Below are 25,468 nucleotides of genomic sequence, written 5' to 3' on the forward strand. Positions count from 1 at the left end.
ATAAACTATTTACAAATAAACAATTAACTTACTTATTTTTTGGATTTTTTATTATTTGATTTTTTCTTTAATTGTTTTTTAGGGTTCTTTCCTTCAATATATTGCAAGATATCATCAACAGATTTAGAGGCTATTTCAGGGTTAGGCTGAGTTGCATCATTTTTCTTTCCCTTCTTACTGCTCTTTAATTGTTGTTCAACAGCAGATTTTGCTTTGACTTTACCATTAGATGCGCTTGCTTGTTGAGCAAGAGCTTTCTTTTGTTCTGACTTTTGATGCTCATTGTAAGCCAAATAGGTAGATATGTTGGTGACAAAACTTAAAGACTTCTTTGAAAGTTGATCATCAGGACCAATGAATTTAGTGAATATATCATTGGCTGACTTAAACTGGTCCAAAGCAGATTTAAAATCTCCCCCTCCTAACAAAGTACCACCGTATCTGTATCTAAGCATACCACAGATTTGAGATTCTTCTCCGTTCAATTTAGTTGAAATGGAAATAGCCTTTTCGAATAATTTATTAGCTTGCTGGAATAACTTATGTTCTGATAAGAGTTCAGCCAAGTTAGCATAAGTGTTGACAGAAGATGGATGGCCATCACCATAAACAAGGGTCCAGTCATTTATAGCCTTATTGTACAAGTTCAAAGCATTTATGTAGTCATCATTTGTACTTTCGAAGAATGCTGAATTGATGTAAGCAGTAATACTTTCATAGGAGTCAAAACCGGTAGTTCTTTCTGCCAAAATACAAGCCTTACGGGCAATATTACAAGCCTCACTCTTTAAACCCAATTCTGCATAGTATTGAGATAATAACCCATAGAATTTGCTTGTTTCTGGATGAACTCTGCCGTAAATTTGTTCGTAAACAGACAACAAGTTATTCAATAAGTTGATACCTGTTTCAGTTTCACCTTTGAAAATTTGTGCTCTAGCAGTTTCAAATATTTCATCAACGAGACTTGATCTATAAGTCGAATCCTTCACGATTGGCACAAAATTAACAATATCATCTGTAACGAAAATTGTAGTACGGTCAACAGATTTGGTTATAAGTTGAGACTGTTGTTTCTTATTTTTCTTATGCTTAGAAGTTTTAGCTTCGAAGACTTGTGTCTCTACAGCTAATTTATCTTTGACCTTTTCAAATTCTTCATTGGTGAAAGCATATTCCTGGGATTTCCATTGAATACCATATTTAATGGCAATTTCTCTAAATAATTGAAATGGTCTGATTAAAGTCGAAATCCAATCAGTTGGTAATTCATATCTAAAACGAATCAAAACTTCATTCGCAACTAATGCAATAACTTTGTTACTGTTCAATTTAGTAAATTCTAATTCAGTCGCATTGTAGAAACCCTTTAAAGTCTCATCGATTATGCATTCTGGGCTTGAATTAATTTCGCTTCCCAACAAACAATTATGGAAATGGGAAACAAAGGCTGGAATTAAGTAAACTGGAATATCAGCAGAAATCTTACGCAATAAATGCTTCACAGATCTAGCAACCATCTCTTGAACAGAAATTCTATAAAGAGAATCAAAGTTTGCAACAATTGGTTCAAATTCACCATTCGAGACTTCCTCTTTGTCATCTTCCTTATTTTTCTCATTATCATTAGCCTTTTCTTCTTCTTTATCTTGATCTTTTCCTTCGGTGGCTTTCTTTTCAGATTCTTCCTTTCTCTTGGAAATTTCCTCTTCGTTTACTTTTCTGGCTTCTGTAATTTTCTTCAAGTGCTCATCTTTTCTAACACATGCTTGTTCAGCAATATGACCCAAGTATCTTAAATTAATACCTTGTTTGTGTAACATTGAGGTTAAGTGATTACCATCAAATGGAGATATTTGCTTTGAGTTTTCTTCTAAAAATTCTTCAATCAAATGCTCTTTGATAAACTTAGAAACTTCTCTAACTTCATTTTGGTCATCAGAGCTTTCATCAATTGTCGTAAAAGCATCAGTGTTAATGGTAATCTGATCAGAAGGAAGTACAATTTGAGGCTTTTCACCGTCTTTAGATTCCAATTTCCCTTCCTTTTCTAAACGTTCTGTTTCTGCCTTGAATAATACAGAAACCTTACGTTTCCACCATTCTTCAACTGCCTCATGTCTTAAAGCAGTTTCTCTATGAGGATAAGATGTTTCTTTAGATTCGTCCCAATTAGATTCGATAAACTCAATATCAAGCGGAGTGGCTCTGTACAAATCAATAATATATTTACGCTCATCAGTACCTTTAACACCCTTTATGTCTTTCGAAGTAATTAAATCGCCTTGTGATTTCACGTTATCAAGTAAAGTAACTGGATGTGGCTTTAAATGGAATGCTTCGGCAATAGGTTTCAATACATTTTCGAAAGAAGAGTCACTAAAAATCTTTGATCCATCTGTGGATAAACCGTAGCAAACCTTATCCGTTGGCTCTTCCTCATTTTCATCTTCATGACTGGAATCTAAAATACCTGGAACAGGTGCTTGACATATAACTCTTTGACCCATATAATCAACGATACAAGTAACCAAATTATAAATACCCTTCGCATCAATTCTGTTCAAAAGTTTAATGGCTGCTAAATCTTTACTCGAAGTATATCTTGCTGCTTCATTACCACCAGTACAATCAAATGCCCCTGTAGCATTTACACCTAATGAGTAAAAAATTCCATTTCTCAAATAAATATGATAATCTTTTGGTTCATTTGGATTTAATGGTGTTAAGTTGCCTTTGATAACGTTCATAGCAGTTTCAGTCGCAACCTTATTAAATTCATGTAATGATTTCATTAATAATTTCTCTCTTAAAATTCTTTCATTAATGGTAGAGTTTGGTAATTCACGAATAGCTTGAAAATCTTCATTCCATTCTTTAACAAATCCCGATCCGTCAACTCCGTTTGAGATCAAAGGTAATTGTGACCTCGAAGCATCCGGTTGATTGGCAAACTTAGATGGATTAACAATCCAAGGACTTGACATTAAAGAGTTTGAAGGGATTAAGAAAGATTCAGGATGTTTACTAGATCTTGATAATACCAATTCATTTTCTTGAATCGTTTTGCTAAAAGAAGGTGACAATGAATCTACCAAATTAATTAACAAATAATCCTTATGAACTTTACCATTTTCATTCATTTTAATGGCTGGATTAAAGTTAATTGTAGAAGATTTGTTAACGAAAAACCCTGAAAGATGGCAGGTAATATTGAGAGTTTCATTTTCTAAGGTTTGCAACGTAATATATAACAAGTCACCTTTGAGCTTCTGAAATGAAGGAACAGGAGACCACTGAGAAACAGTCAATGATTTGATTGGGGTCTTAATACTGCCGCTGATGTTATCAAAGGTTCCAAATTCAACCAAACTAGGAGTATTTCCAGAAATCAACTCATCAGTGATTTTGCCTATTTGCTGCTTTTCTTCAGCTGTGAATACAATTTCGGATTTCTTCTCTTCGGTTTGATTGGAATCCTCCTTGGTACTCTTAGTTTCATCAGTTTCTTTATCTTTGTCATCTTGAGTCTCCGGTTCCGTCTCTTTAACATCTTGTAAGTCAATGTCCCCGAACTTGGAAACACCACTCAAAACGCCAACTTCAGAACTGTATTTGTCAAGGAAGTGTAAACCAATAACCTCTCTAAACTTGTTCAAGTGATCATAGATAGCGGCCAAATTGTAAGGTTTTTCCTTCAATACCAAATTCAACAGATCAATTTCGCCAACACCCAATTCGGTCAAAATGTCATTCAATGGAACCAAATCATCGAAATTTTCACTAAGATTTATGTCCTGGTAGAAAACATTAAAATTAGTCAAATTCTGTGTAGCAGCCGAAAGATTCAATGTTTCTCTTATATCAGCTAACGTTTCGCTCAACAATGACGGAACTTCTAAGTCTTCTTCATTGGAGATACAAGCGGGAAGCTTGATTCTCAATGTAATCTGTTTGATGTCTTCTTGAGCCAATGCTTCTGAAGATGCTTCGTCGGACGACATAACTAACAAATATCCTTATTTGAAACAAATTACAACTTCGGAATATGGAGAAATTTGAAAAGATCGGTAATATTGGTCGAACTTTTTCAATAATGAAAAATTATGTTTGTGTAACTTTTCATCTTGAGTCCCGGAAGTCTATAGGTTAATTACTGCAAAAAGCTTTCAGAGTGAATAGAGATAGCCGATCATACGAGATAGATGTCTGATATAGTTGGGATATATAGTAGGGCTAGTTTGGGGCTTCTCTGCTTTATGAGGACTTTTTTACGTAAAAGAAAAGGTGTGTGGGGTTTAGCATCGATAACTGTCTACAGTCGAAGTCCTAAAATATACCATATTTGACATCCAAATATGCTCCTAAGTAGTTATTATAACTCTAGGGTAGAAATAAGTATATATCTGGTCAATTAGCAGAAGAATCTGATGGAAGAGAAGGATATTCATAGACTTCCCAAAAGAGTAATAAGTGAAGCACGAGGCTGCTCGCTTATAAGACCGTTTGCCATTATTTAGGTACTAATTGCATCTAATAAATTTCAAAGATAAAGAACATATCAAATAGCTCAGTGAATATGGAACATGGTAATGGTGTAGAGGTGGATGGGTTGGGAAATACGATCAAACATGTTGCCCAGTCTGTTGAATCCTCCAAGTATATCACATTCAACGACTTACCTAATGAAATATTGATCCAGGTATTTTCTAACTTAGACCCTATACAGTTGTGTTCGGTGAGATTGGTTTGCAAACACTGGAACTATGCTGTGCTGGATAAATCTACATGGATCAAATCCTTTGGGCTAAAGTTTGGTACCAGACAAACGTTTCCTAGCGTAAGTAACTCGAAGCTTTGGATTCTGGAATATTTATACCGGTTACAAATGTACAAGAAGTGGAAGAAGGCGATAGCAACACACAAAAATTATCAGTTATTGAACAATGAATATGGATTGGTGGATTTTGCCTTGACCAATTTTGCCCAGGACAAGTTGTTGACATTTGCAAGGATAAGTGGTGATATTTCGATGTGTAATTTGAATAATGGTAAGAACCAAACGTTTATACCTGGGAACTATTTATTGACCCAAATAACATGTTACGCAGTTAACTGGACTTATTTAATGGTTGGGAAATTGAATGGAGAGTTGTACTTGAAGAATTTGATAACGTCTACATCATCTGGTTCAAATCGGTCATCACTTATAAAATTTGAAGATGGAGAGAATTCTCGCAATGATACTATAACTGGATGTTGCTTAAACTATCACTTCGATAAAAGGAAGGAAAGCATCGATTGTATTTCCTCCTCGATAAAGGGTAGTTTAAAGTGCTGGAATTTAGGTGGGAAGTTAATTAAAAAAATTGAACTTAATGAGCCCATAATAACAGTCAAATCAGACTTCAAGAATTACATTATAGCACAGGGCCAGAAGAAAACTTTTATAATTCATATCCGTACGTTTGAAATAGTCAGTATCGAAATGGGTATGTCAATTGAAGAATTTGAGAACAGCTTCGTTGACGTGGATTATGGAGACTCAAACGTTGTTATTTGCTATGAATCAACAATCAAGGTAATTAATTTTAAAAATCTAGGAAACGTAAGGCTTAAGGAGGTTATTTTGCCAGATGATGTAAGTATTCTTGAAAGCAAATTTCAAACGGTACCATATAGTAAATTGCATAATAGAGATTCAGAAATTGCCGGTAGTGATGGATTGATGTGTGCCAATATTTTATCTGATGACACAGTAATCGTGTGGAACATTAGAGACTCTGCAACTCAGATTGTTCCACAGTGCACAATTACACCTATATTTAATAAGCATCACCCAGCGATACCCAATGACCGTACTTATGCTACATCGATCGCATTAAATAACTCCGTAATAGCCATAGGAGGATACAATGGTTTTACTAATTTGTATAATATATTTACTGGTGACTTTATAAGAGAATGCTCCATTAAATTTCCCAAGAGACTTAGTCATATGTACCAGCATATTATTCCTATAAAAGATATCCAATTGAATGATAGTCCCACTTCGTCTAACGGTATAATAATATGCGGTGACGCTATTCAGTATTTCCAATTTGGTGAACCAAAGCAGCAGACAACAACTACGACTAAAAAGAGGTTGAATGTTGGGCCTTCCAACAAACAAGTTGTACATCAAAATATCAAAGATGAAATAGACGATTATGAAAATCTACAGGAGGCGAAACACAGAAGAGAATTACTTTTCGCAAAGTATAATGGCGACAAATATGACGATAATGATGATGAGCTTTCAATAGCGATTGCCTTGAGTGAGAGCTTTCAGAATTCCAACGGTTCGAAAGCAGAAAGTGTTGATGATGATGAAGACGCACAGCTTAAACTAGCGATTGAGCTCTCGAAATCAACCGAAACAGAACCGGTGGATAATGATGATATAGAACAGATATTAAAGTTATCATTAATAGATCAATAACTAAGTACCTTTATACTCCTAATTCTATTAAATATATTTATAGACTTTATACATGATTAATGTGGAGGAATGCCGAGTTGTCCCTATATCCGAAAACTTCCGGCGGATACAGAATTTTTATAAAAAAAAAAAAAAAGCTTAATAAAAAACACCTAAAAAGAGCACTATTGACCCAACCTTATTAAGGAGTATAATGATTAATTAAGGATGGTATTTTGTAACTTTGTTAAACGGGTCAAGTACAGTGAGAAAATACAATTTTTTCAAAGTTCCTACCCTTATTTAAAGAATCAAAATGCATTAAGTCAGTTTCATCAATTCTATAATTCTAAATGGTTCAATGAAGATCCGCATCCTTCAGCTACGCCCAGAAACTTTTTAGGTATAGATACCGGTCATTATGGATTGTACTTCACTATATTTAACCATGATAGTGATAAAAACAAGAGAAAACAACATAGAAGCAGTCTAAAGTATGACTATGATCAGCTTGCGGAAGGCAATTCGCAACATAGATTATTTGATAATTTCACCAAGTTTATTATACTGCAAGCGAATCAGGATATATATAATAACATCAGCTACTTGAAGACAGTATCAAGAGATTTTTTGTCTACATTGTCGATAATAAGACCTAAATTTTCTGTTAATACTACGAGGAGATTTTCGACCGTCGCAATAAGAAACCATCAGAATAACCAGCATCACCAGCATCAAATAAATGAAACAGCATACGAAGAATTAATCGAAGACAAGGAAGAAGACTTTGAATCGAACTTGTTACATACACAAATTTCCAATATCGAAGCAATATATGCCAAGCAAGGCCCCACGGAATTAAATTTAATATATCCATTATACCAAACATTGAAGAGAAATTGTTTACAACTTCCATCAATACATTTATACAACATCGTGTTAAAATCTATAGTGGAGAGAAAATTAGATAATGATGCAAGGACGTTTGAAAACATCGAATCCCGCTTGACCAATCTTTTGACTGTTTATCAAGATATACTAGTAGGCTCAAGTGAACAAGTAAAGCCAAATAAGGAAACCTATGAGATTGTACTTAATGAATTATTAAGAGGGAGCTTACAAACAATAGAATTAGGAAATATGTCGGACTGCCCCCAATCAGTATACAACGAATCGTTCATTAAAAGTCAGGAATTTTCCCAAATCGGGATTGAATTATTCATGTCTATCAACAAAATTGAGAACTTAGATTTATCAATGATCTTGCCGCAGCTATTTTCCATATTGAATGTTCATTCAAACTTGATTACGAAGGATTTGTTTGTAAAGATTTTGAACTTGAATGATAACGTCAATTCTGAGTCAGGAATCTATTATATTGGTCTTATTGGGTTGTCGAGATATTTCAGTAAATTACAGTTTTTTCAACTGAAGGAGGAATTTTATAATTTCATCGTTTCGACTTATCAAAGTTATAAGAATAATTCACAAGCATTTGAGAAATTAACTTTATACGAATACGATGTTTATTCTATTTTAGTACTGTCGTTGGTAAAATCCGATAATTTTCCATTAGCAACGAAATTCTTAGATGATATTTTGGTAGATTATAAGAGTTCTTTACACTCTTTCAAGTCTTCATCTATTTCAAAGAAACAAATTTCAAACCTTTTATCTGCTTACTTGGATTCAATTATGAGTAACAATTATAGTCGTGAAAATTTGAACAAATCTTATAATTTATTGATGAAATTTAATGAACTTTCTTATATTCCTGAATTATCGGTAACTTTATATAATAACATGATTAATCAATTTGTTAATCAGTATCATATTCTTGAAAATGAGAAGTACGAATTAGCCAAAACATCACCAGAAAAAATAGAAGCACTCTCTAAGCTACAGGCTAGTTACTATAGAATTATGTGGAACTTGTATAGCTATCTTGCTATTAGAAAGGATTATCATCACCCGCTGGATATGGATTCCATCTCTTTAATATTGAACAACAAAACGTTCAACTGCCGTGAATATTTGTTATCGTTAAGTATTGACTTGGGTGATCATGAAAAAGTTTTCCAAATAATCAAGGAAATTTTATTAAAGAATCATTTGATTCAAGACACAAATGTGCTTAAAAAGCTTAATAACTACTTGTATAGTGGCTCAACTAACAATGGATTTAACGCCTATTACTTTGAATTGATGTCCAACATCATCGAGAATCAAGCAGTTCACTATGCGAATAATTCAAAATTATTGAACAATTATGTTTCTGAAACCATCAATTATTTATTATTGCAGAATAATGAATACAACGTTAAGTTATTACTAAAATCAGTAATGGTCAATGAGACATTTTCTGATTTTGACCTACAATCTGATAATATCTATGGGGTACTGCAAATTTCCAAATTCCTAATTCAATATATTAACTCAGGAATTGAAAAGGTTGATGAACCCACAATATTCAAAATTTTGCATTTTCAATCCTTGTTGATCAATGAATTTGAAAATACTGAAAACCATTATATTCAATTGGATTCTGAGATGAACGAATTCAAGGGTTTGTTGAAAACACACTTTATTAGTTCCATGAGCTATTATATGACGATTCCAGGGTTTAGAGTAACTAATGATATTATCGATGCGTGCACATGCTGCGATTTTGAAATTTCTTCTCCGTACTCAGAGGTAGCCAAAAACCATGAGGTTGATTTAGATTATGATCTAAATTTAGCCTTTTTATTAAATATCAATTATAATACTGGGATTGAGAGGTTTATTGATTTTTTCAACAAAGGCTACAAATTTACGTATTCTACGTGGAAGATTATAATTAATCAAAACTTTGTTTTGACCACTTTAGAAAAGAACACACGTATTGGAATTGATGAGTTTGTGAACACTATATTGCAGCTGAATTTTGAAATGCACGAAAAGAATAACTTACTCGATGCATTAATCAAAATAGAGAATGAGAAAGTTAATATTCATTTGTTCAAAGTTTTATTGAAGTTCCCTCTGATTATTAATAACAATTTATTGAAAACATTTATGCAAGCTATATATGCATCGCCCAATCAGTATTTGGCTACCATTTTAAATGAGAACTTCGAATATTTAATTGAACATACTGACAAAAGAGAATGGATTAATGGATATTTCAAATACTTGATCAAGAATAAAAATTATAACCAAATTAACAAGATTGTTGAGTCGGGTTATCCAATCCATGACTTAAGTTTGAAATCCTCAATAGATATCGAGATATTGCAATCCATTTTTGAAACATTCATTGCATCGAAAAAATTTAATGAGTTTAATACCGTTTTCAAAAACTATTTCAGTACTCCTGAATCTAACAGAATTTTAATGAATAACATGAATTTAATTAACGTACTCATTAAATATTATACGTTAAATGGATCCTTTAATTTGGTCTTGCAAAAGTTTAAACCTATTGCAGACCAATCCAAGGATACCAGAAACTTAATAGAATTCGTTGAATTTATGCAAACTTTGAGTGGCGAATCAAGACCAATTGAAATATCATCATTTAACGATTCAAACGAGCTAGCAATAAACCTAATGAAGGCGGCCGACCTTCATTCTATGAATGAAATGTTTCAACAAAACAAGAAATTTAATAAAAATTCATTATTTGGCTTAATGATGAACAATTATATTAAAGCTGCAACAATTAATGACTCGTTAAGCACATCTCAATTATCATTAGTGAATAATTTTCAAAAATCATTGAAGTTTATGAAATTAATTCGTTTCACTAATATATCTATTGATAATTTAAATCTTATTATTAAATTCTTAGCAGTTACCAAATCTGTTGACAAGTTAAGCATATTAACCAACAAAATAATCGGGGACAATAAAATAGCCGATTTGGTAAACTTTTATTTCTTGGAATTTTTATTCACTAACCCCACTGATAAATTAATTATATTACAAACTCTTAGAGATGCGTTCACTTATTTGAGAGATCCAATTAATACCTACATAGTGAATCAGTTTTGTCAAGAACAAAAAATTGATTTACAAGATAATGACTTTAGAATGGTGTTAAATGATTCAGCATTATGTTGATCTACACGAATTATATATTTTTATGAACTCTTATTACACTTATTTATTATATACATATGTTACGAATTATATTTATTTAAAGATTATTGTAGTTAAGGATGCAAAATGAGATAAAAAAACCGAGAGATCGGATCCGAATTTGACAGTTTTATAATTATCATCTTGATCTTATTAATCATGCCCCAAACACATTCGACTGCTATCAATTCCTATAATTCAAACCATTCTCTGTATGATCAACTTCGACCTTCGTTTTCACCAAAAATTGTCGATCAATTTTTAGTGGATTTAGGATTAGGATCAATTAAAGACAACAAAATTGTATATGACAACAAAAAAAAAATCTTAGAACTTGCTGCAGGTACAGGTAAATTTACAAGAAACTTAGTTGATCATGGATGGAGCGATCAGTTAATTGTTGTTGAACCTTCTGAAGGGATGTTGAAGACATTTGATAAAAAATTTCCAGAAATTAGAAAGTTTCAAGGGTCTTCATATGATATTCCGTTACCAGATTCGTCGGTGGATTCTGTGATTATAGCACAAGGATTCCATTGGTTTAGTGACGAGAGTTCTCTCATAGAGATAAATCGAGTTTTAAAACTGACTGGTACTCTTGGGTGTATTTGGAACTTTGATGCTCCGTCTATTAGTCAGAATTTGCATCATCCATTACCTGAAACCAAAATTCTTTATGATAATATTGCTCCTGAAGTAGAGTCCAAGCTTAGTGTTTCCAATTCGAATAATGTTAGCCTAAAGATTAAAGAATTCTTCGCTTTACATCCTTGGTGTGTTGAGGTTAGTGAGTACATCTATTCATTTGATATAAAAGTACCTCAGTACCGTCATGGGAAGTGGAAAGAACTATTATGCAAGGAAAATAAATACTTCAGTCCAATACTGAAAGAAATTTTCTTGTTATACATTTCTCGTGTCAAGCCTGAAGATGTATATAAGTATTGGGAAACCAGATCCTTTATTACAGATCTAAATGCCGATGAAAGATTAGAGATTCAAAAGAAGGTTGAATCATTAGTTAGAAATGTAGTTACAGAAAATGATAAAACAAAACTCAACGGTGACAACTACCTCGAGAAATCTATGGGGACGCATTCAATTGTTACTAAAGTAATTAAATAATATATTGATAACTATAAAAATACATATTTCATTTTGTGCCCATATATCTATTATAAATGGTTTTTTTAAACCAGAGACTTTGTTCTTCCGTTAATCCAAATACTTCCTAGATAGTCGTATTCCGAAACTAATTCATCATCAAATACAAATTTGTGGCCTTTCTCAACCAGACCGTCATTATGAGGATGGCTATCAATTATATCATATGCACAGTATTGGTAGCTTGAACAAATTGAATTCTTGTTCCACCCTTTCTGAGGATTTACTTTTTCTTTTTGCTTATGCTTAATGGATTCTTCATCGCTAAGCTCGTCCATGTCTTTAGTTCTTTCTTTCCAATCGTCCTTGATTAGATTTTCATTCCTTAATTCGAATGGACTTCCTGGTCGCCTTAATATAGGCAAGTCTGGCGGTACTATGCCGTGCTTTATCTTCAACGGTGAATCATATAGATTCGCTATTTCTTCAACTAGAAAAGTCTCGAACGGAAATTTGTTACGATCCCTAAAATGGGTATTTTTCTTACAGTATTTAAAACCTGAGTTGATCCATAACAATCTTCCATATTTATCCACATGGCCCGGATGGCTAGAACAAATTTCACTTGCATCTGAATCCGGATAATGTTTATGCTTTGGATTGGTTACAATTTCTCCTATACTTGCTGCAGAATACTTATTAAATTGATAGTTTTCATCGCCTGCTATTGACATACCTAACCAATACATTTCCTTTTCTCCCCAAATAGATGACCTAACTGGTTCTTTCCAAACAGCCAATGGAAACATCATAAGAATACCAAGAAAATGTTTAGATTTGTCGATCATTACAACACCTGCCTCTTGATAATGTCTATATCCAGTCATATATGGATTCAGTAAGGTGTGATTTGTTATAGGCTTAACGTCAAACAAAGAATCCATTGAATTTACACTAGTAGGACATAATTTTGTAAAGTAGTTTGTTTCAAGGTAATCATTTAAATCTCTTAAAGATCTGTCCTTGAAAAACATTGTTGATGTTTCCTTGTATTCTTGTGTTTCGAAAAAATCTTGAAGCGGAACTAATGGAATGGTGTCAGCATCCATTAAAATAACCTCTTTAAATGATGTAAATAATAATGCCAATATTTTATTTGTGTATCCAGGAAAAGAATATTTATAGTTTCTCTTAATTGTCTCCCGAATGTTAACGAACCATAAATCTTGTTTGGGGAATTTAGACCCATATTTTTCAGTATTGTTTAGAATCAGTGCTTCGATCGATTCTGGGTGGCTACTAGCTTTATTCTTCGGATCAATTATGTCTTTAAATTCCCCTGTTGCAGCATTAATAATATTTGATTTAGCTCTATTGTTCAAATCACCCTTGTAGACAATTTGAATTGGAAACTCGTTATTCATTGCTCTTAACAACTGAATCAATTTTACTAAATCTTTGACATGCGAAGAAGAAGCAGATATGACAATCCCTTTTCCGTTACTTGATCTTTTTATGAAATCAACTACATTTTTACCATCAAATTCATAATTTTCACCATTATATCCGTTCTGCATGTTCGGAAAGCTCTTTTCAATTATCTCGTCATTAATTCCCTCAAAAACTGGTAGTTTATTAGTGAAAAAAGGAAACATCTTTCTGGAATACCTATTAAAGGTTTCTTGTAACTCCTCATTATGCCCAACGTTCGGGCCATTAATAAAACACTGTCCGTAAATCCTTAATAATGTTGTGGAATCGGCCATCAAGTTTTCTGTTATCTTTGTTTCCCTTACTCTTTTCAAGAACATGTTATTTATAGTAACATTCTCCTTCCGTGTAACAATATCCGGATGTGGATCTGCAGAATTCTTCTTCGTCTTGTATAACTTGTTTAATTCATCCTTGAAATACAGATTTTTGTGCACAATATTCTTGTCAAATGTAGCATCATCAAAGGTACGGAGTTTCCAGTCTTTATCTTTCTTGTCAAAGAAATCAAAGAACACTCCACATCTTTCAGATAGCCCATTCTTTTTGAAAGTAGCCGGATCATGCATTTTTGAAAATTCCTCCATCAACGAAAACTCATAGTTTGTATAATGAATGCTATTTCTCGTTATATCGTCACTTTGTTTGAAATTCTCTTTGGTCAAAGAATAATGGATCATATAGTCACTATATCGTATTCTGAAATTTGAAAAATTCACGAACAAGTATATAAACAACAATCCAAATATTGTCGTAATATACGTGGATAATCTTTTGATTGAAAATCTCATATCAGTCTATGGTATATATTATTCTATTTCTGTCATTTATGACTATTTGTCCAATTTATCCTAAATTTACAACGTTTATGAATAGTTGATTTATTGGCCCCAAGGCTTATTTAAATTTATGAGAGTAAAATCGCACGTGTGATTATATGCATGGAACAATTGCAACCAAATTATAGATTTATTAAACTATACATGGTACTTAACGGGCTTTACCATCAGCAGCCTTAACAAATATAATGTCACCATCTTCAACAAAGTAATCTTTACCCTTTTGCATTAATTTACCAGCAGCTTGAACACTCTTTTCGTCACCGTATTCAATTAAATCATCGTACTTGATAACTTGAGCTAAGATAAAGGTTCTTTCTAAATCAGTATGAATGGTACCTGCGGCTTGTGGAGCAGTGTACCATCTTCTAATGGTCCATTCTCTAACTTCATCTGGACCACCAGTGAAGAAGGAAATTAAGTCCAACTTTTGTCTCATGGAAACAATAATCTTTGGTAAAGCGGATTGAGCACCTAATTCCTTACAGTAGGCGTCTCTTTCGTCGTCGGTTTCCATGCCGGCCAATTTTTCTTCTAAAGAGACAGAAATTGGAACGATCAAATCACCAGGAGAGTGAGCGTCCACCCATTCCTTGATCTTTAATAAATGTTTATTCTTCTTTCTGACGTAATCTCTTTCAGACAAGTTAACCAAGTAAATGGTTGGCTTGGCAGTCAATAAGAACATGGAGTTGATGATCTCAACTTCTTTGGTGGTCCATTTTTGGTTGGCGACTCTTCCACCGTCTTCCAATAATTGTATAATTTTCTTGACCAATTCAGCTTCTTCCTTCTTTTGCTTGACTTCTAAGGATTGACCACCTCTCTTGGTGATCTTATCGATACCTTCCAAGTGCTTGGTGGCGAATTCTATATCCTTTAATCTCAATTCGTCATGAACAATTTCCAAATCGGCGGCTGGGTTAACTTCATCGTTAATGTGAATGATATCAGCGTCTTCGAAACAACGAACAACTTGGAAAATAGCATCAACTGCTCTAATGTTGGCTAAGAAATTGTTACCTAACCCTTCACCAGCATGAGCTCCCTTGGTTAAACCTGCAATATCATAAATGGTCATGTAAGCTGGAACTTCACTCTTTGGCTTGTAGATATCAACCAACTTATTGAATCTCGAAGATGGAACAATCACTCTAGCTTCTTCCGGTTCAATGGTAGCGAAAGGATAGTTAGCTGGGTTACCTAATGGACATCTGGTAATAGCTTGGAAAAATGTTGATTTACCAACATTGGCTAAACCAACGATACCGGACTTTAAATTATTACCAGGTCTACCTAATAAGATTGGCTTTTCTTGAACAACCTTCTTCTTTGGAGCCATTTTTACTATATTATTGAATTATTTACGGGAAAAACCTACCAAATTATAGACTAAATTTTTTTCAATTATGGCTGCATTGCTCGTTGTCGAAATTTGCGACATTTGTCGATTTTTTTTTTGTAAAATATTTTGACGACATTTATTGACCGGGTAATTTTTCACTCCAGATGAAAAGAATTATTGTAGAAGTATTCATCTTTAAGGTAGACGGTTCTAAAGGAATAATTAGTCAGAATAATGTTAAGTAGAGTTGGCATAAGCAGGAGTCCGTTGATATTAGGCGTTTTTAACGTGAGAACGCTCATGGTATCCAGTATGTTAAGGAATAATGAAGTGAAATCATCTTGTAAAGCTGGGACAGTATTAAACTTGAAGATGAGAAAAAGTGGTGACGAGCCGGTTGCATTGGAAGACCACGAATATCCAGAATGGTTATGGGATTGTCTTGATAAGGAAAAGTTGGACCAGAAATTAAAAGAAACGGATTTCATGAAATGGAGGAGAAAACAAATAACTAAGGCCAACACAGCCAAAATTAATAACAATAATTTCCTAGCTAAGATGAAATAAGTCTGGTGACTCTTGTATATATGACGTGCAATACTTGTGCATGAAAATTTCATGGATATTTTAATTGAATGATAAGTTATTAGTCGAGATGTAGGTAGTGGCACATTGCAATGTCATGTTGCGGTCTTCACGAGTCGATAAAGTTGTAGTTAGTAAGTAGTCCATTCGTCGTCCAAGATTTGATGGAATGGTTGATACTCGGTTCTGATGGTGTTTAGTCAAGGATTATGATTAAACAAGCACAAATCATGTGCTAATTATAGGACTACAAGAGATTAATACAATACTACTTCTATAGGCCGTTGGCACCTAACAGGATGTGATCGTTATTTTCGTGTTTAATAGATTCTGTATATTTTTATAAAATGTTATTGTTTGGTCATAACTGTTCTTCATCAAGAAGAAACCCGCAGATTCTTCAGCGAATATTCGAAGTATGGGTATTTGATCAGTTGATCACTTCGATGTCCTCGTCGTTAGTCTGCTTGAGTTGAGCAAGAGAGATTGTCTTATCATCCAAATTGAAAACAGTGTAGGAAGATCTCAAGAAATTGTCACCAAGAATAACATCTTGACTTGGTAAAAGACCAAGTAAACAAATAGCCTTGCCAGTGTTAGGGTCTTGGCCAGATTGCATGACAAGGTCTGAAAATGGAACCTTGATATCCTTCTCGTCATTGAATCTGAAAGTCATGCTATTATCTGGCTGTCTCAAGGTACATGAGACAATGTAACCACCAGCCAGTGGACTGTAGGAAGCATTCTTGTCAGCTTGTTCGAGGACTTGTTGCACTAAGGAATCTGGTAAATATGTCAAAGTGGTTCCAGAGTCTAATAATGCTTGTGAGTTATTAGCCTCGATAGGTTGAGCACCCGAATTGTTGAAAGATCTCAAACTAGATCCAGTTGAAGGAACTGTGTTATCAGATGGTTGGCTATCAACATTCGATTTCACATCTACGGAAACTGAAGTCAATGGAATCTGTAAGTATCCATAGTCACCATTAATCTTACTGATATCTATGACAGCTAATTCACCGTCGTACTTAGCGTGGTCGATAGCGCCAAATAAAATTGACCCAGACTCAGATTCAGCTGAGGTCAAGTATAACGAGTATGCAATCTTCTTGATAAACCCTTGTTCCTTCATAGTGATTGGTAAATTAGAATATTGTTCTGGGTTACTTTCTAAGCCCTTGAATCCAATACCGAAAACACCTACATCAGAGTCAGAGTCATCTGCTACTGCAAAACTTGCATTTTCCAATTTCAAAGCTTCATTTAAAGAAATAGTATCGGTACCCCAAGTTCCCTTAGCGTAGGACTGGTCAACATACTGGATAGAAAAGTCAGTTTTGTTGTCGTGGAAGGTAGATGATGCTGATTCGTTGTACGTGCCGTACTTTTCACAGTCAATAGAACCACCGTTATCCTGGCATTGTGGGTTCTTTGTTGACATGACCCATAAATCTGACGATCCTGTGTCTATTAAAACACTAACTTCACTTTCTGGAGTTCCGATTTGCAATTTTGAAACGTAGAATAATCTCTCATTAACCAAGGACACATCATAGGACCCGTCTCTTCTAGAGATTTGTGAGTAGCTTGATAAAGCAGCTGATAAGTTCAACCCTTGATAAACGTCGAAGTCGACTTTAACAAACCCATCGCTGGCAACTGCAAATGCTGCGAGTTGAAATAAACCCCAGACTTGAAATAAACGATTGACTGAAAACATTTAAGATTATTCTCTGTTTTCTGTTACTACTCCTAAAATTTCAAAATTCATTATATTCAACTCACTATATACTCGACGCTTTCCATGGAGTATTTACATAACACCATGTTTTGCCGGGTATTGTCAATTCGGTACGTATGGTTAACACAATTGTCAATTCGGTACGTATGGTTAACACAATACACGGCAATCAGATCCAGGAATAACAGAACTAAGGCCTATTGTTCTCGAGAATGTGAACAATTTTTTCAGGTACGCGATCATAACTGTTTTCAATTTTACCATTACGTTAGCTAAAGATGGCTAAGTTTCATAAAAATATGGAGGAAATAGCGCGTCTGAAGTCTTGGCTTAAAGGGGCCATGCATTCTTCTGGAAAATAGAATAGTTAATGGGCGTTATGGGAAGTAGGGTCTAATCTTTCTGTGCCGTAATTAAGCTTTAAGTAAATGAAATTAGCCATGATGTATATAATTAGTGATGTAGAGCGGTGTAGCGCATTTGATCCAGTTGCATGAATCAGCTTGCACTCACATCGAGACAAAATACTGAACAATAACTAAAATGTGTCGGATGGAATTGAGTCTTACCACAGAAACAAGAATTGCGGACATAATGCATCTAGAAGCCTGCCATTAAGACAAAAGTGCATATTATTGATCTTGAGGTTGATGTGCATATAATTTGCATGGCTAATCAATACTTGAACATATGCTTTATATTTTATATAATCTATATAACTTGGTTTATGGAATCAGAAGATTTTGTTACCATGGGTTTGATTCGATATCGTCGTCACCCCAGTTCTTATGCGCGAGAGAGCCTGGAAGTTGAACCTCTTTGAAAAGTTCGTCACCCTTGAAACTTGACGACTTTTGGCTGACGGATACATTCTTCGCCGAACGCTCGGATTCTTCTTCTTCTTCGTCGTCGTCGTCGTATGCTGCCTCATTGTCTTGGTCGTAGTCGAAAGTGTCGTTAACGTCATTTTTATTTTGAGTCAATATATCATCCACATCATCTATAATACTTAATGGTAAGGAAGGTTGATACTTCTTAGCTCTCAATGTCTTGACACCACCAATTCCAGATCCATAACTATTAATTAGTTCGTTTAAATTTGGTAAGGCCACTGCAAACACATAATTTGGGTTTAGATAAATGTAAACTTCTTTCAGTAAAAAGTTCGACTGCGTCATGTAATGCAAATTGCGTTGCGATACCTGAGATTCACCCTTTTGGTTCTGCAAGTTCTTAACCAAATTGGACAACGCCTTAGGAAGTTTTGGTTCATTAACTTCGTATTTATATAATTTGTGCATTATTTTGTATAATTGATAATAGTTTAAATAATCAAACTGGTTAATGGTTATAATCAAACTTTCTTCGTCGGTTAACAGTGACATACACTGAAGCCATTGTAGTAACTCGATAGTTGGTTGCAATTGCGTCTTTCCAATATGGTATAAAGAATTATAGTAGAAGGATAATGAATGCGGATTTTTAATATCATTGGATTCCTCTAAGAGGTTGCTAAGATGTATCAGATTGTGTTCGGGACCTAGCATCTTTGAAAGTTGCCCAATTTTATCAGGTTTATAGTTCTTATAGTTATGAGATCTTAACCAATCTTCCAAAGTAGAAATATTCAACCTGATCTGGATAGCCTTTGATCTTGTACAATATTTCGATTGTGATATGATCCTATTGAAAATTATTGAGTTGATATAGTAAAATACTTCCGAAAAAGTTTGGAATTTGATCAAAGTATTAACCTGGTGTAATTTTAATACATAATCCAAAGCATTTAACACTTGGATATACCTAATTGGTGATGGCTTCATTAATTCAGTTTGAGATGGAGGGTACAACATATCAAAAATATCTTCATATGTACTGGGGTGAAATTTGCGCTTACCCTTGAAAAAATTCCAATCCTTTGCGTATAATACATTAGAAACATCAACCAAATTAGTGAAGTCTAATATGCAATCATCAATCAACAAATTCAATCTTGAATTAATCGAAAATGATAAGGTAGCTATTAATGACTGAACCAAGTTAATTAGCTCTTGCAAGAACTTTGGAAATTTCGAGTAGAAACCACTTTTAGTTAGATAAAAGTGTAAAAATTGTATAACTGATAACCAGTAACTTAAAAGTACAATATCACCTGAACCAGTTGAGTTTGAATTATCATCAGCCGTCGCCATATTAAAAACACCCGACTTTGTATTAGTAACTGACCTTAATCTTGCAGTGAAACAATCAAATAAGAATTCAGATAATTCAGCGCTATCAACTTTCAAATACGAATATCTCAATAATTGGAATAAAATGGCCGCCGGAACCTTGGTATCATGTTGATATGATAGGTTCTTAGTTCTCAAATCGAAAATGTAATCTAATAATGATGGAATGTCAGAATCTGTGAATTTTATATACTGATCTGGAGATAGTTTTTCATAATCAAATTCTTTTAAAGATGTGAGTAACGGGTCATTAGCTAACCTTTGCTCTTCATCAAGGTCCTCTGATGGTTGTTCGTGGTCTTCATCCTCTAAATAACCAGCCGTGGCAGCGATACTCTGCAACTTAATTTGGTTGGATAAATCGTCGACCAAGGAATTGTCCTGATATTGAAATCCCGACTCGTAGTAATCGTCGCTGTCCAACGATGAATTTTGCTGATTCTGCAATAAGTTGTGGTTCTTGAAAAATTCATAAATATGTGTCTTTCCCGGAGTCACCAAAGTTATAGCCGTCTTGTCGTCGTCTTTAGGCGATATATATGGGTCGGCTTGATGATTAAGTAATAACTTGACCATATCCAATTGATTGAAATAAACAGCCCACATTAACGGCGTATAGTTATTTACAAGCGTATCATGCAAATCTGGGTCCCCATTGTGGTGTGTCAAGATGGACTCAGCAATGGCGTATTGGTCAAAGCATATCGCGTAGATTAAACTCGATATACCGCTGTTCTCACTGGGATACAACGTATTGATCAATTCAGGGTGCAATCTAGCAACACTTTCAAAAGTGACCAAATCCCCGTCGCATGCCGCAATCATCATTTCAACAATTGGTTTTCCGTCCGACTCTTCACTTTCAATGTTTGTTTCCACCTCTGCTTGTAATTCCTTTTTGAACTCTATAACTTTGGCTAACAAAGGGTCCGAATAATTTAAAATATGCGATCCTCCTTTAATTCCTGCTTCTGGGGATGTAAGCGACACCATTCCAGCAGAGCTATCTGCCCATGCATCCATATTCTTAATACTATTCTACTTAATAGGTGTACGGATCGTGTTTCTTCTTGGTTCAGCTTTATCGACTGAATTTTGTCTGATTATATAATCACGTGCTTTTTATATCCGAATCGCTTCAAAACAGATCCCATCAATAGCATTAAAGACTAAACTAACTTCCTAGTTGCAAGATACAAGATACGATACAATACTAAAGGTGAATACAGATGTCTCGATTGTATCAAAGACTAGGACTTTTCGCGATATTTCTAGTTGTATGCTTGGGATTATATCTTATAAAACAATCTGAACCGAATGGCACGCTAACGGAAAATGGTGCTCATCTCTTTGATACAGTTGCACATTTATCGCTACACGATAACAGCGCTAAGGGGAAGGTAGGTGCAAACGTAGCATCGAAGCAAACTGCTGAAGAAAACAAGAAAATGCAAGAGAAACATAAAGCAGATTTGGCATTGGAATTGGAACCGTGTACTGTTATGAGTCCTTTATCGCATCATTTTATTGATTTGAGTAGTTTGTCGTCGAAAGGGAATGAAGGTAGAGCGATGCCGTGGGCATCTAAAGGATATGATAGTGGACTTAATTTCACGCTTGGGGTGTGCTCCAGTCCTTTCAAGAAGACGCACGACGCGAACGACGAAGTCAAGGACATAACTAATTCGTCGGCCGTGGGAGGATACTACATTGATCCGAAGACGGGTAAATATGTCTCTATTGGAGAATATTCCTCTAAGCCTGTTGTGAGAGGTAAGAAGATCACGTTGAGCTATACGGGTGGCTCGTACTGTGAGAATATGTACAATAAAGAAACTGGGGAAAAAGTTAGAAAATCGACGATACTAACGTTCACCTGCGACAGGGAGATGTTGGCTAAAGCGTCTGTCTCGTACGTGGGTTCTTTTAACGATTGCAGTTACATATTTGAAGTGAGATCGCACCATGCTTGCCCAACAGCAGCTAAGGCAGATAATTTGGCAGTTATTTGGATTTTCTTCTTTATTTTGTTGGCAGCTTTATTAGTTTATTTCTCGGGAGGGTTGATATACAAGCAAATAAAGTTGCAGAAACTGTAAGGACAGTGTAATATAGTATTTGAAATAGTGGACGATATAGTTATGAATATAGCACGAGTGTTATAGCCTATATAAACTACTTCAATAATTAATAAATCAATATATTTTGAAATCTACTTAACAATGGAAATGAAATAAAAACACATGTTCTTTCAAAAATCAAGAAGTACCGTCAGCGACAACCTTTGTGAGGTTTTCGGTTTCTGATTTAACTTGTAATTTGGCAACGACTTTGCCACCTGCTAATGCCAATCTAACTGAAACACCAACTTTACCGCCCCACAAATCTTTTCCTAATAATTTTAACACATGTGAGGTTGCATCACTTGGTACATAATCAGATCCATCTAATGGCATCATATTTAAATTGGACTTCAATTTTATCGCTGCATTTTCCAAAGTTTTAGCATTGGTTAAATTGACCACAAACGATTCTTCTGATGGCAATTGATCGAAAATTGAAGTGAAATTGGAATTATATAATGGACTGATAAAGTCACCTGGGGAAATTTCCAAATCTTCAATTTGATATTCATCAGACCAGCCTTCATCTGATTCATCAATGTTACCCTCTTCATCAATAATTTCTCTATTAGTATAAGATAATGTGTTACCAAACGCAGAAATTAATTCCTCGTCATCAATGCTTGGAGCGGAAAATGATACATAAACATTACCAGTTTGTTCTGGCCTTAATTCTTGTAAGGATATGATAAAATCTTCCTGGTATAATTCATTATCAGGTTGTGCAATAACAGAAACGTCTTGTAATACTAAATGGGTCAATGTATTTGTAATGTTATATTGTAATACCAACTTTTGCGATTCGATAAAGAAATGCTTCACAACAGTAACCACAAATTCGTTTTCTTTATCGGTCAAGTAAATTGGTGTCGAAGTCGACTTAGATAACTTGCCGTAGTCAGCAAACTCTGGAACAGTTGATAATTCCTGAGCATAAGCTTGTTGCTTCAATAAACCGGAAGCTGAATCATCACCAGTTTGCTTGTCATTGTCACTTTCTTTCTTGGAGGATTTATTCTTGTGGTTGTCCTTTTCTGAAACTTCAGTAGTACTGGAAGATTCCAATTTATTTATTTTGTTATTATATTCGATAGATCTTTGTTCCTCAGTTGAAATCATAGGAATTTCACTAATATCGAATTTCTTATCAAAATTCGATTCATCGTTCAAATAATTTGTCAACTTATTCTCCAAAATAGATAAATCGTATTTTGAATCAGTGACAATTAGCTCTTCTTTAGAATTTTCGATAAACCTTAATGATATAGAAGCACGATCTCTGACTTCGTCATCTACATCAATCAAACATCTGTTTAATAAAATTTGAATATTTCTTGAAACTTCACCCTTGCATACAACAGCAAATTTAGCTAAGGAAATAACGGCAGAAGATCTGACAATAGAATTTTCCAAAACCAATCTGTTATAGATATGTCTGATATAGTAGGATGGATTTGTGGTTGTTGGACCTTCATCACCTAATAAATGCAAAATACGGACAGATAATTCAGTGAACTCACAATCTTCAATAAACTCACATAAATTCATTAAGATTAATTGCTTTGCACTAACATCGGGTAAGAATTTGATTAAATCAAAAAGAGCGTCAACAATACTAGACTTCAATTGTAAAGATCCATCGTCTCTTAATAAGTCGGTTAAGAAAGCCACTAATTTTTTGTGTTTTGATGGGAATTTTAATGCTAAGTTTTCAATAGCTTCAATAATCACAATCTTAAAGTCCTCCGTAATTTCATCCATTAATGAAGTCATCTTACTAATCAATCTATCAACATTTTCACCTCCTGTGTTAGATTCAATAGTGTTACTACCCATTGTCTTCAATAATGTAGTAATAGCTAATGTTGAAATTGATCTGTTTGAATCATTAATTAAGTTTTCCAATTCCAAATTCACGACCATGATCTTTTCTGGATGCTTAATCGAAATTCTATTAATCAATCTAATAGCAGCAAATCTGGTTGCAGTTCTTGGAACGCTCAATAATTTTTGTAACGTATCGATTATCTTCATAAAATCATCATCCTTAATTAAATGCTGTAACCCAACCAAAGTCTTACACGCTTCTAATCCGACCATGTCAGACTTATGTTTTAAGAACCCAGATAATATAGGCAACAAATGTTGCAATAAAGATTCATCATCCGTCAAGATTTTGTTAATGTATCTTATTAATTGAATAACAGATAAAGAATTCTTCAAGGATGAGCCTTCACTTAATGAAGTAATCAATTTCATCAACGCCATTTTATCGTGATTTCTCAATTGATACAACAATCCTAAAGCATGGTATTGATACATGTACGAAGTAGATGGCAAGTTAGTAGTAGAACTTCCATAATACTCGTGTAACTGAAATTGATTGGCCGGGAACTGCTTGAACGAATTAACGGTTTCCAACGTTTCATTTGTAAATCTCTTCACAACATCCTTAGCAATCGGTAATAAGTTATACGAAGAGATCAACGCTGCCGACGAAACAGTAGGGTTTTTGTCAACAATACAATTCTTGAATAGTCTTTCTGATGCTGACACGGTCGATGGATCCAAAACCTTGGACAATGTTCTAATCGCATTTGGCTTATAGATCAAATCCCCACTTTGTATATCCTTCATAATCGACGAAGTAACCATCAAGATATCCTGAGACGTAGCGGACAACTCTTTGATAGCTAAGTAAACTAATTGTCTCAATGATAAATCCTTGTGTTGAAATAATTTCGAAATGGAAAAGAATAATGTTGTGGATTCTTGAGATGGAAACTGTTCCCCATGATAAATTAATCTTAACAATTTAGCTAATAATTGACGGCATTTCTTAGCATTAACCGGTGATGCATTAAATTGTTGTAAACATTCTTGGAAAACCGTCATTTTGTCCGGTAAACCACTAGACGAAATGGAATACGGATCCTGTTTCTTGTAAGATTGAGTAGACATCTCCAAATTCACTTCAATTGATTACTCAAGTCGTATTTATTAGCAAGATCTTGTAATGATTTGTCCTTACGTGTTGAGTTTTGATTCCCAGCGTTTGAATTTCTCAAGAGCCAAGATTATGTAATCGATAAATTTTGGTGAATGAAAAATTTGTTAAACCAGAACATACAACAGATAAGACTAGCCTATACCTACAAATAATGTTCGCCTTGTCATCCATAATAAAAAGACAAGTGGTTGGTCCTACTGTCGGAAGAGCGTTATTTAATGCTACACCAAAATTGACTGTTCCTGCAGTCAACAACTCACCATTACTGTTGAATTCAATCAGAGGCTTCAAGGTAAGAACATCGGTCAAGAAGTTCTGCAAAGATTGCTACATGGTCAGAAGGAAGGGTAGAGTGTATGTTTACTGCAAGAGTAACGGTAAACATAAACAAAGACAAGGTTAGTTAGGTTTATTTCG

The 25,468-nt window shown here is 34.4% G+C and overlaps 12 protein-coding genes across 12 annotated transcripts; 6 read left to right on the forward strand and 6 right to left on the reverse strand. All coding sequences in view use genetic code 12, as the record gives it.

The window, feature by feature from the left end:
• Window positions 1-32: 32 nt before the first annotated feature.
• Window positions 33-4,004, reverse strand: DEHA2A03102g (DEHA2A03102p; the record flags this gene model as incomplete). Its single annotated transcript, XM_002769916.1, has 1 exon — window positions 33-4,004. The coding sequence occupies one exon, from the start codon at window positions 4,002-4,004 to the stop codon at window positions 33-35; it is 3,972 nt and encodes a 1,323-aa protein (XP_002769962.1).
• Window positions 4,005-4,579: 575 nt separating this feature from the next.
• On the forward strand, window positions 4,580-6,481 carry DEHA2A03124g (DEHA2A03124p; the record flags this gene model as incomplete). The annotated part of the gene is made up of 1 exon (XM_002769917.1): window positions 4,580-6,481. One exon carries the CDS (start codon window positions 4,580-4,582, stop codon window positions 6,479-6,481), a length of 1,902 nt encoding a protein of 633 aa, XP_002769963.1.
• A 207-nt stretch (window positions 6,482-6,688) lies between these two features.
• Window positions 6,689-10,564, forward strand: DEHA2A03146g (DEHA2A03146p; the record flags this gene model as incomplete). Its single annotated transcript, XM_456480.1, has 1 exon — window positions 6,689-10,564. The coding sequence occupies one exon, from the start codon at window positions 6,689-6,691 to the stop codon at window positions 10,562-10,564; it is 3,876 nt and encodes a 1,291-aa protein (XP_456480.2).
• A 177-nt stretch (window positions 10,565-10,741) lies between these two features.
• On the forward strand, window positions 10,742-11,707 carry DEHA2A03168g (DEHA2A03168p; the record flags this gene model as incomplete). The annotated part of the gene is made up of 1 exon (XM_456481.1): window positions 10,742-11,707. The coding sequence occupies one exon, from the start codon at window positions 10,742-10,744 to the stop codon at window positions 11,705-11,707; it is 966 nt and encodes a 321-aa protein (XP_456481.2).
• A 65-nt stretch (window positions 11,708-11,772) lies between these two features.
• On the reverse strand, window positions 11,773-13,968 carry DEHA2A03190g (DEHA2A03190p; the record flags this gene model as incomplete). The annotated part of the gene is made up of 1 exon (XM_456482.1): window positions 11,773-13,968. The coding sequence occupies one exon, from the start codon at window positions 13,966-13,968 to the stop codon at window positions 11,773-11,775; it is 2,196 nt and encodes a 731-aa protein (XP_456482.2).
• Window positions 13,969-14,167: 199 nt separating this feature from the next.
• DEHA2A03212g (DEHA2A03212p) lies at window positions 14,168-15,358 on the reverse strand (the record flags this gene model as incomplete). The annotated part of the gene is made up of 1 exon (XM_456483.1): window positions 14,168-15,358. The coding sequence occupies one exon, from the start codon at window positions 15,356-15,358 to the stop codon at window positions 14,168-14,170; it is 1,191 nt and encodes a 396-aa protein (XP_456483.1).
• A 237-nt stretch (window positions 15,359-15,595) lies between these two features.
• DEHA2A03234g (mitochondrial 54S ribosomal protein YmL37) lies at window positions 15,596-15,928 on the forward strand (the record flags this gene model as incomplete). Its single annotated transcript, XM_456484.1, has 1 exon — window positions 15,596-15,928. The coding sequence occupies one exon, from the start codon at window positions 15,596-15,598 to the stop codon at window positions 15,926-15,928; it is 333 nt and encodes a 110-aa protein (XP_456484.1).
• Window positions 15,929-16,376: 448 nt separating this feature from the next.
• DEHA2A03256g (DEHA2A03256p) lies at window positions 16,377-17,666 on the reverse strand (the record flags this gene model as incomplete). Its single annotated transcript, XM_456485.1, has 1 exon — window positions 16,377-17,666. One exon carries the CDS (start codon window positions 17,664-17,666, stop codon window positions 16,377-16,379), a length of 1,290 nt encoding a protein of 429 aa, XP_456485.2.
• A 767-nt stretch (window positions 17,667-18,433) lies between these two features.
• DEHA2A03278g (DEHA2A03278p) lies at window positions 18,434-20,941 on the reverse strand (the record flags this gene model as incomplete). The annotated part of the gene is made up of 1 exon (XM_456486.1): window positions 18,434-20,941. One exon carries the CDS (start codon window positions 20,939-20,941, stop codon window positions 18,434-18,436), a length of 2,508 nt encoding a protein of 835 aa, XP_456486.2.
• Window positions 20,942-21,147: 206 nt separating this feature from the next.
• On the forward strand, window positions 21,148-22,017 carry DEHA2A03300g (DEHA2A03300p; the record flags this gene model as incomplete). Its single annotated transcript, XM_456487.1, has 1 exon — window positions 21,148-22,017. The coding sequence occupies one exon, from the start codon at window positions 21,148-21,150 to the stop codon at window positions 22,015-22,017; it is 870 nt and encodes a 289-aa protein (XP_456487.2).
• A 159-nt stretch (window positions 22,018-22,176) lies between these two features.
• DEHA2A03322g (DEHA2A03322p) lies at window positions 22,177-25,002 on the reverse strand (the record flags this gene model as incomplete). Its single annotated transcript, XM_456488.1, has 1 exon — window positions 22,177-25,002. The coding sequence occupies one exon, from the start codon at window positions 25,000-25,002 to the stop codon at window positions 22,177-22,179; it is 2,826 nt and encodes a 941-aa protein (XP_456488.1).
• Window positions 25,003-25,202: 200 nt separating this feature from the next.
• On the forward strand, window positions 25,203-25,454 carry DEHA2A03344g (putative mitochondrial 54S ribosomal protein RTC6; the record flags this gene model as incomplete). Its single annotated transcript, XM_456489.1, has 1 exon — window positions 25,203-25,454. One exon carries the CDS (start codon window positions 25,203-25,205, stop codon window positions 25,452-25,454), a length of 252 nt encoding a protein of 83 aa, XP_456489.2.
• Window positions 25,455-25,468: the final 14 nt, after the last annotated feature.

The sequence above is a fragment of the Debaryomyces hansenii genome (assembly GCF_000006445.2).
Source record: "Debaryomyces hansenii CBS767 chromosome A complete sequence".
NCBI classification, from domain to species: domain Eukaryota; kingdom Fungi; phylum Ascomycota; class Pichiomycetes; order Serinales; family Debaryomycetaceae; genus Debaryomyces; species Debaryomyces hansenii.